General features: G+C 33.5%; 2 protein-coding genes across 7 annotated transcripts in view; both read right to left on the bottom strand.

Moving 5' to 3' along the window:
* The window catches only part of LOC144962725 (uncharacterized), a 31,519-nt gene extending 29,231 nt beyond the window's left edge, over positions 1–2,288 (bottom strand). Inside the window, exon 1 of one of the 3 annotated variants that reach the window (XM_078895918.1) lies at positions 799–2,288. The gene's annotated coding sequence lies outside the window, so the exon portion shown is untranslated. The remainder of the gene's footprint in view (positions 1–798) is intronic. The other 2 variants (XM_078895917.1, XM_078895919.1) reach the window with 2 other exon arrangements.
* Positions 2,289–9,165: 6,877 nt separating this feature from the next.
* Positions 9,166–11,213, bottom strand: part of LOC144962726 (uncharacterized) — an 18,564-nt gene continuing 16,516 nt past the window's right edge. For 3 of the 4 annotated variants that reach the window (XM_078895923.1, XM_078895920.1, XM_078895921.1), the window contains one exon: positions 9,166–9,883. In XM_078895923.1, coding sequence (XP_078752049.1) covers positions 9,868–9,883 — 16 coding nt within the window. In that variant the 3' untranslated portion in view covers positions 9,166–9,867. The remainder of the gene's footprint in view (positions 9,884–11,213) is intronic. The other variant, XM_078895922.1, reaches the window with a different exon arrangement.

Below are 11,213 nucleotides of genomic sequence, written 5' to 3' on the forward strand. Positions count from 1 at the left end.
GATACCACTACTCTGCCTACTTGCACTGGTAGGTTCGTAACGAAGGGATATTATTCAACTTTACAAGCATGTAACTTGGCTTGGGTGACTTAACTGTTCAAGAAATTAATGTCACTATAATCTGCATTTTCTTGTCTTTCTTTTAAGTCAAAACATATTTGATGTACGGTGATATTATTTAAACACTTAACAAAACCTAACCTTTTATGGTCTTCTTACAATGTTTATGTCTATAGCCATAGTTTAAAAATCAACGGTGTTTGATATGTGTTCATGAAGTGTTTGGTATCACAATAACATTTGATTTTATCTCCTTTTGTTCACACCTAAAATAAATCTAAAATTTAATTCAGACACCTCCTTCCACTATGTGGCATGCCCAGTTTTGAGAGACGTGAATTAAATACGTTCACGAATGCACAAGAGCAGATAAAAGGCTGTAAAAGCCTACATAAATCTGGACTTAAATCATATCATATCATATATCATAAAACATGTCATAATCTTAAAGCGTGCTTGATTAAAGACACCAATAAAATTGCCATATCGTTGAAAAAAATGGTCAGTCAAAAGTGCTCGTACAGGTAGCACAAAGAGGTCAGTCAGGGGCCAGATAGTTGTCGAGGGCAGAGGCTTAATTACTTCTGGATTTTCAGCTAAATGTTCGTTCGTTCGGTGCCGTGAAGAGGTGCTAGACCGAGGTCTTGCGGATTCTCTACCATTTTGACATTCGAAAAAATATCACGCTAGATATAGCTATTTAATGCAACCTTTAATTACCTTACAGCTTCAACTCACATTTCATAACTCCCAAATATAAAAGATGGCTCACAAGAATACTCCCATCAGTTAGTCAGTTAGCCTATCTACATTTGATTACGTCATTTCAACTTCAGTCCGACCACAAAGTACGTAATTTTCGTATTTTAATTTTACGCTTATAAAGAAAGAAAAAAGACAATGACATTTATGTTCACGCCGATTCCTAAACACGCTTTATTGTGATCTGTGACAATAACGAGATATCAATTGATCTCTTCTTACTGTTTCAATTGTTTACTTGGAGAAGTACGAGATAGCTGGTCCAGTTGTCGGGCTGTCTTGAGCTATGGATGGAACGAAAAAGACGTCACTTAGCTTTGTTGTTATTATTTTTAGACAGCCATTTTAAATGTGTTCTCAATAATTATACCAATTAGACTATAAACGTTTAATGTTACACATAGTTTCGCATGTCGGTACGTTATATCCAGTTGTCAGATGCGATGAGTATTTTAACTAAACGCACACCATCAATAGTCTACTTATTATCTTGATACAAGATTGAACTGTCATATTTTCTGAGAAAAAGCGAGGGAGTTGGCGGCGGTACTTTTCCTGGAAAAAACAGCAGCAATTTTTTCACTGTAACTGTAACAAGTGAAACAGCAATTTTTCACAGTAATGTTTTTATCCAAAAGAGCTCTATGATCGCAAGGCTTTTTTTTTTTTTTTTTTTACTGCTGTACTGCAATAAACTGCTCATTTTGTGATCGGAAGGCAATTTTCAATTTTCCTTAAAGGAACTGTGTTTTCAGTCCACAAGACTCTCTCTCTCTCTCTCTCTCTCTCTCTCTCTCTCTCAAACATATTCAAGACCCTATAACTATAAAGTATAAAGTTGTTCTAACATTTTATTTTGTTTTCTTTTTTTTTTTTTTTTTTGTTTGTTCATTTTTGTTTCGTTTTTCTCCGGACTCATATTGTTACGTACAAGGAATACACAAGGCAATAAATTGTGTAAATTAAAATAATATTAAAAGTGAGTAAAAGTAAATAAATTTTTAAAATGTTATAATATGTCGTTCAAACAAGTCACCAAGAATGGAATGGCCTTGAGGCACAAGTCGTGCTCGAGGGCAGTGATCGATGTGAAAAGTGACCAAATAGAACCTTACTACTTACTTGGGCAAACAATACCAAAACTCTGATCTCCTTGGAAAAATAATCGGTTTTGATAATCACAAAAATTCCAACTGACTATGAAAAATTAAAAATAGATATAAATGTTAATTTCAAATTAATTATAGAAACATTATTCTCTGTGTGGCCAATTTTGGCCAAATTGGCCAGGCCAATGATCCATTTCAGGCGCCCGATTTCGACTCTCAATCAAGACTTTCCGAGAGTAATGTTTTTTGTTTGTTTTTAAGGGTTTTACGGCGCTATGGTTGTAATTGTAATAGATGGTTACACTCGTACCTGATTGTTGTTACTTAGATATATAATTATTTCATTCGAAAATAAATAAAAGCAAAACAAGTTACAAATAAAAATGAATTATGTAGTAAATTATCAAAAGCCCCCCCCCCCCCCCCCCAACCCAAAAAAAAATAATAAAACAATTTTTTAATAAAAAAAAATTAGAAAACAACGAAAGAAAATGTAAATAAAACAAAGCAAAAAAAAAAAAAATAAAAAAAAAACAGAAACAAAGCAACAACAAAACATTTCTTTTTAAACGAAACAAAACAAAACGAAAACGAACAATAAAACAAAAGAAACAATCCAACCAACGAAAAAGCAAACGATAATCAAACAAAACACGAGACCTGAGCAGCATGAACTAACAGTCAGAGCTTTCTGGATTGGAGTCAAAATTTGGAGTTCCTTGTATCACTGTAGTGCGGTTTCCTCCAACTCCAACTCCTCGAGATATGCAAAAAAGTTCGAGAGAACCATAATTCGAGGGAACCGTGCCTTGTCAGAACGACACGGTGAGGATGCAGGAGGGGCAGTGTTGCCCAGTTGTATAGTCTTTGCCTCGTACCCGAAAGATACCTCGTTCGAATATACACATTATGTGGCTTTCCGCAAGCCACCTCCCCTTGGCTCAATTTGCGGCGCTGCGTTGCAGCTGACATCTTATTCCACGTTTTTGTTTTTAGGGGTTTTACGATGCCTGAGCCACATTTAGGTCATTTCAGCGCCAGAAAAAGGAAGAAAATGGGATAGTAAAAAGTTCCAGAATTACAATTACAGCACCTAAGAAAATGTGAAACAAAGGGGAATGGGTTCAATAGGAAACGAATGTCGATTCCAAGAGTACACTTTCAAAGTACTTAGTTTGAGATCACCCTAAGTCTCATCCAGACACAAACACAGCTCCCTCTAAGAGGAACACACTCAAGTGTTTACGAATCATATATAATATGTAAACAAAAATAAAAAATAAATAAATAAATAAATAAAATTTTAAAAAACATAATACAGTGCATAACAGAGAGATGATTTACAAGACAAAACATATTATCTCCCAATCCCAAAACTATACATTTGACTGTTTCCCTCCCAGCTAGGGTATCCGGCCAGGGACAGGACAAAACCAATTAATCGCATTCCAAGACAAAGACAGAAAGCATGTTGTAAAATAGATATAGGGGGACAGAAGGCACAGTAAGTGCCTCCCTGCCCACTATGGGAGGTCAGGAACCCCACCCAGCGTGTGTATCTTTCAGTCTATGTTTGTACGTGTGCGTATATATTATATATATATATATATATATATAGAGAGAGAGAGAGAGAGATAGATAGAACGAAGATGACGTCACACAGGCCTTTGTTATTGTTTTTGCCATCCGCGTTTGTGAGTTGTTCTCACTAAACTGTATTAACCAGACTATAAAAGTTCATGGTTACACAGAGTTGTGTGTGTCGGTCCGTTATACTTCCGGGTGGCAATGTTGTGAACCCCTTGGCCAAGCGCATTTTATCTATATATATATATATATAATATATATATATATATATATATATATATATATATATATATATATATATATATATATATATACAGTTGACTCCGATTAATCGCACACCCTCGGGAGTCTGGGTGAGTGTGTCGATTAAGCGGAGTGTGCGATTAAGCAGATAAGCTAAAAAACATCGAAGCGCCAGCTTGTATGTGTCATTTATGTAGGACATTCCTCCCCGAGTTTACTGCAGGTTTGGGACCTTCATGTTCAAGTTATTGCCTCATTAGAAGCTTTTTTGTGTGTGTTTTAAAATGTTTTTTTAGTTTTTTTCTCTCTAATTTTCTGTGCAAGCAGTTTAAAAACCATTGTCTCCAATCTCGCTAATGTTGGTAGATCCTTTGCAAGCATTCTTCTCTTGGATAAAGTGGCGTAATTTGTCCAGCATGTCAATTTTTCAGTCTTTGTCAGGGGTGGTGTGTCACACTCTGATGACTCATCCTCATCTTCATTATAATTATCCAGGCGTTGTTTTTTGTGTGGCTGAACGGAGTCCAGTGGCTCTTGAGATATCAGTTCACCGCTGATGGGTAGATATATTACTGTCCATTGTAACGAATCGATCGAATCATTACTTTTTTGTGTTTTTAAATTTATTTTTCTCCAGTCAAGATGGAATCAAGATGTAGAGATTAAGAGGAGTCATTATATGGCAAAAAATCAGTTTTTCGGGAATATATGTAGCGTATAAGCGGAGTACATATATGTGTATTCACACACACACACACACACATTAATATATATATATATATATATATATTATATATATATATATATATGTGTGTGGTGTGTGTGTGTGTGTGTGTGATATATATATATATATATATATATAGTATATATATATATATATATATATATATATATATATATATATATATATATATATATATATATATATATATATATATATATATATATATATATATATATATATATATGTATGTATGTGTGTTGTGTGTGTGTGGGGGGGGGGGGGGGAGAGAGAAAGGGATAGATAGATAGATAGATAAAGGATAGATAGAGAGGGGAAAGGATAGATAGATAAAATAAATATATATATATATATATATATATATATATATATATATATATATATATATATATATATATATATATATAAAATAAACTCTAAGTGTAATTTTATTCAACTTCTACAACATTGTTTCAAGCAATCGCTTCAGGAAGATTGCGAATGCTTGAAACAATATTGTAATTGTAGATTACACAGATTATTTTTTGAATAGCTGCTTTAACCAAAAAGTAGATGACTTTTATTTCATCGTTTTTGTTTTTATAATAATAATAATAATAATAATAATAATGTATTTATTTATTTATATAGTGTTTTACTATCCACTAGTAAAGTTCTCAGTAGCGCTTTATAAATCAAGCTCACATACAAACACACACGCCTGCGCGCGCGCGCACACACACACACGCGCACACACACACACTCAACAAATGCATCCTCTCTCTCTCTCTCTCTCTCTCTCTCTCTCTCTCTCTCTCTCTCTCTCTCTCTCTCTCTCTCTCTCGACATCATATCAGGGGAGAAATGCAATAATCAATAATTCTATTGAGACACTATCACTAAAATTAGGTAGGTACCACAATAGACGTCATTTTTTTTGGCAAAAAAAGCATTATACCTCACGTCAAAAAATACTATTTTTAAATGGCATTTAACATTGATATTTTAAGAGGTGTTGTAAGGCACTAATGCACTGCAACACATTTAGGTTAAATCAGCGCCAGTAAAAAGGAAGAAAATGAGATAGTAAAAGTTCTAGAATTACAATTAAAGCACCCAAGTACTGGCCAGTGGCAGGACAAAACCAATTACGTAGTCTCATTCCAAGACAAAGACCGAAAGCATTTTGGAAAACAGATATAAGGGGATAGAAGACACAGTATGTACCCCCCTGCCCACTATGGGAGGTTAGGAACCCCACCCAGGAGCTGTGTTTGAGCGAGCTGTGAATTTTTGTAATTTTTGTGCTGGATTTATTCTTCTTTCTAAATTGGACTTTATACTGTGATAATTATGATAAAGCAGTGCCGCTTTTTAAATATTTTAAGAAGATTTTTAACAGTCAAGCTTTTTATAAACTAGAATTTAAGAATGGATTATACAACATTTGCCATTTTATCTATGCTTTATAATATCTGTCCCCGGGTTTTTTTGCCATTTCAAATGCCAAAATTTGCCATAAAAAATGGTAAAATTTGCCATCAAAATAGAAAAATTTGCCAAAAAATTTGCCAAAAAATTGCCGCTAGTTTTACAAAAATCAAACAATTTAGCCTAAAATCGGCGAAAATTGCGGCTTTTTGCAGCCAAATAAAAATTTGCCGCTTTTTGCGGTCAAGGGTGAAATTTGCGGCCGCGAAAAACTGCGGGGACAGTAATATGTTCAAAGTGCCATTTATAAACAATGCATCCATTTTAAATACAAATAGACATGGTCGAAGAGGTGGATATAGAAAACAGAATACGATTAGTGTTCAACTTGGCCATCAACCACCACAACACCATAAATCAGTAAGACTACCATCCACACTAATAGTAATAGATGTTTTAAAATTTGTGAATGCCTCTAATAAAAACAATAGTGACGGAGAGAAGGTCAAAACATTGCCGTGTCATACAAACAACCCATGATCATTCTCTCACAGAAATGTCTTAAAATGGCAGTTTTAAATGCTCGATCAGTGTGTTACAAAACAGCTCTGAATACAAGACCACAAAATTGAAAATGAAATCAACGCTCTATTCATTACAGAGAGCTGGTTGAATGCAAACAATTCACTCGTTGTGCTAAATGAACTTGTCCCAACCAGGTTTTCTTACCTTAAGTTTGACAGAGAAAAACAGCAGGGCGGTGGCATTTTAGTTATTCATAAGAGTATTTTTAATTTTATTCACTCAGAAAATTCATCTTTTAACTCTTTTGAGTCTCTTCATATCAAATTACTTTATGAAAACAACCATTTCAATATAATCACTCTGTACAAACAACCATCATCCAAATATAGGGATTTTTACATGACTTTGAAACACTCATCAGCAACAAAGCACTACTTTCTGGAAATCTGCTTGTTGTTGGAGATTTTAATATTCACATGGACGAGATGAACAACGCGACAAATAATTCTCTGAAAAATATAATCAAATCCCTAAATCTAACTCAAAGTGTGCAGTCACCGACCCATGAAAAAGGACATATTATTGACCTCGTTATACATAGGATGTCTGATGATTATATGAAAGAAATATATGTAATTCCAAATCATTTTTCAGATCAAAACACTGTACTTTTTTACCTCTTGTCATCGAAACCGTCCAATGAACAAAAAACAATTAAGTACCAAAAATCCAAGTCAATATGTCGCGATGATTTTATCAAAGACCTGAGAAACGCACATCTTGTTGACTTTGTAGAAGAAAAAACAAATGTAGCAGACAAGATAAATGTATTTGAAAAAGCAATCCTGGACATTCTTGAGAAGTATACACCACTACAAAAACAAATGATATCACTTCACCCAAATACACATTGGTTTTCTGAGGAAATAAGAACGTCAAAAAAGAAAAGAAGAAAAGCTGAAAGGCTATGGAGGAAACAAAATCAATTAACAATAAAGAGCTGTACATTTCCATCAAAATTGAAACAAATAGTTTGATAGAAGAGGCCAAACGAAATCACATCAAGAAAACTGTCTCATCCAAGAAAAATGACAAAAAAGAACTTTTTAAAATCATAAATGGTCTCCTTAAAGACACTGCTTCAAAGAAAATGCCGTCCATCAAACACAAATGGATTTGAGTTAGCACAGTGTTTTGATCAATATTTCAAAGACAAAAGATGTGAAATAAGTTCCACTTTCGACAAGGAACATTGCAACATCATAGACATAACTAATACCTCTGAGAAAACTGACAGCGCTCTACCTCTTTTATCTTTTGAACTTGTGACGGAAGAGGAAATAATAAAACTCGTTCACAATAGCCCACATAAATCATGCCATCTCGATTCAATACCAAAATGGGTTATAAAATTGTACATTAATGAACTTGGCGAGATCCATAACATCAATTGTCAACTGCTCTATTGCGAATTCTGACTTCCCCACAAATCTGAAAATGGCTAACGTTTTGCCCTTGATAAATTAGCCATCCCTTGACAAAGACAATCTCAAAAAGTATCGACCAATATCCAACCTTCATTTCAGTGCTGTAGTTTTTATTTTATTTTCCCTTTGTGAATTTCTTTTATTGTAAAGCGCCTTAGAACATGAATTCATGGAATTTGTGTGTTACACAAATGATTTACTATTATTATTATTATTATTATTATTATTATTATTATTATTATTATTATTATTATTATTATTATTATTATTTTATTATTATTATTATTATATCATCATCATCATCATCATCATCATCATCATCATCATCATCATCATCATTATTATTATTATTATTATTATTATTATTATATTACTTCAACGATAAAATATGGGCATTAAAGGTAGAAAAAATGCCTTTTACAAATTTCACAGTAGTGGGAAAAAAAAAAAAAAAAAAAAATATATATATATATATACATACTTAGAACTAACTTCAATTTTGAAAGTCTGAAATTAATGTGTGTTAGTACTAGCACCAACTACATAGGAAAATGAGTAATTACTTTCCATATATAATCAAGATTTCACTGCACCGTTCTTATATTTACAGTTTTCTAGTCAAAGTTGGATTAAAATTGGTCAATAGTAAAAAAAAATGAGGTCAAGAAGGGGCTATTTGGTTCTTAGCCACCAGAAGTGACGACAGCATGAATACAAACATAAAGACAATCTTTGCACTGGGAATATTTTATATTATTAATATTATTTTATTTTTATTATTTTGATTTTCTGCTTGGTAACACGCATTACAATTGTGTCATTTCGTAAATTGCATCACATTTTCTGAATCATTCCGCCATTATGGTGGCAATTATATGTTATTTCTTTTTTCAAAGTGAAGAACAGTTTATGGTGGTTTTATTCAGTCATTTACAAGGCATTTTTAATTATTTTATACATGTGCATATAAAATAGTTTCATTTGTTAATTTGTGACAACTGTTTTTAATCTTTTTTCTGGATTATGATCTTTATGAATCACGTTTCAATAAGCTGTAAGTCTATAATTTATGAAAACAATATAATTGTTGAGCATGTATTTTTTTCATCTCACCGTAACATGCGTCACATTTGTTCTTTTTTTTATCTTTTCACAAATTAAATATTGCATTATCCACTGCAGAAAACAATTTTTGAGTTGTTATCCTTCAGAAAAACGTGCCTTTATTATAACCCGTTCATTTTTGATAAGGGTTGGTTTGTCATTTTTTTTTGTTGTTCCTGACCGCTATAGCAATACAACCAAATAAGCCTTTGTACCCCACATACCTTAGCAAGGCTTTACTGTTGGGATGACAAAATCATGGACTTTTTTGGGGGGGGTTTTGAGGTGTGAATTTGTCTGTTTAAAAATCAAAGGTTAAGACTGCCTTGAATAACAACACTATTTTCACACTGATCATCTTTTTTGTTTTCTTCCTCAATCCTTTCACCAAGTTTCTCAATTTCTAGTTCATCACCATCGTCATCATTATCATCATCATTATCAACATCTTCATCATCATCAAAGCTTCTTACACCCCTCTCAAAATTTTCCAGCTCGCCATCATCTCTTCTTTCTTCATCTTCAGTTTCATGACCCAAAACCCTAATAGAATTTTTCACAGCAGCAATCCTCTGTCTGCAGGGAGAACAATAAAATGTCTTATGGTCTTCACCAACCATCCCAGCAACATCACATCCACAACATGCCCTGTGCCACCATGCACGGCAATTCTGGCATTGAAGCCAATCTGTGTCCTGAGCTGCCATCTCTTGACATTGCAAGCCTCCTACACACAAGACCGTTGTTTCTCTGTCTGTGTCTCTGAGAGTCAACCCTATATAATGAATGTAATGATTGACATGTGCTTCTGTCATCACACATGGGGGAACGTTATTAATCACAGCTTCAACATTCTGTGAAGAAAAAAAAAGACAAAACAAAAATAAACAGCTATGTATTAAATTGTTATTCGTGAACAATCATCTCAAGAGAGTGTTATGTTGTGTATAAATAACACATATAATTCAATTATAATAAGCTTAACTTCTATCAATTGTGTTAAAATAAAGACCTTCATTGAGGTAAGTGACATCAAAAGACTTAAATTTAATAATTCTGATTATTTCTATTTAAATAGACCTGTAAATGAGCTCTATAAAAATTGACTGAAACTCTTCGACAAACTGAAGATTCAATTATTTTTTTTAAAATAAGGGCATCATTGGAGAGGAGAGTGATAAATACAATACATTAAAATAGTGGGTGTTATTTCTTACTGGAAGTATGACTGCCATAATTTGATGTAGAAGGAATGCTAAATAAGCATGTCATTCATATAGGTAAAGATGACTTCATCAAAATCATATTCCTGCCTCTGGAATTTTTTTGACATAGTCAGAAAAATAATCACCATTATCATCTTTAACTTCTAGCCATGACCTATTGAATTTATTCCTCACATCTTTATCGATGCTCGACAAGTCTGAATTGCGATCCACGAACAGCTAAGCCATTGTGAGAACATTAGAATAATGTAGCAATGAGCAAACTTGATTTTCAATCAATAAATGGCCGAAAAAAAAAAACTTAAATAAATATGACTTCTGGCCAATACACTGAATTATTAAGTCTAAGTAGAAGTGAATTATCAAGAAGAAACTTCGGCAGGCGTAGCGGAAAAATTCAAAGAATCGAAACAGCAAAACAGCAAGCTCGCTTGGGCAAAACAATGGCAGAAAACGTCCTGATTTGCACGGGAATTAATTAGGCTACTTACCATTGTTCCTTATAATCAGGTACTCAATCAGTGAAGAAACGGTCAACCAGTTTGTTTACAACGTGAGGCAATCGAAATGTACTTGTAGCAATCTATCCTAACTTTCGATTTGAAGGTGTCTACATAACATTCGCAATTTACTTTATCATACTTTTGAGACTCGCCAGGTAAATGTGGTCAATTTTGGCTTAGATGAAACAGTGAAATTTATCGCTGGTGGCTCAGTTAAAATTGGTTACAGTTGGGATCACGACGGGTTTGGAAAGTGAAAAAATAATTTAACGAAGGATGTGTGAAAATACCCAGGGATGTGTTCAGACACGCCTTTTATAAAAAGCGTCGCTTAGTCTTGGCAATATATACATCGTTAATATAAATGGTCCCCATGAGCTATGCGTAGCGCTGTGGAACACTCCTAATTACTTTACGGTCATTCGACTACGATTTATGAATTCTTTCTTTTTTTA

The sequence above is a fragment of the Berghia stephanieae genome, chromosome 1, assembly GCF_034508935.2.
Source record: "Berghia stephanieae isolate SIO BIC M18660-M18661 chromosome 1, UCSD_Bste_1.3, whole genome shotgun sequence".
NCBI classification, from domain to species: Eukaryota; Metazoa; Mollusca; class Gastropoda; order Nudibranchia; family Aeolidiidae; genus Berghia; species Berghia stephanieae.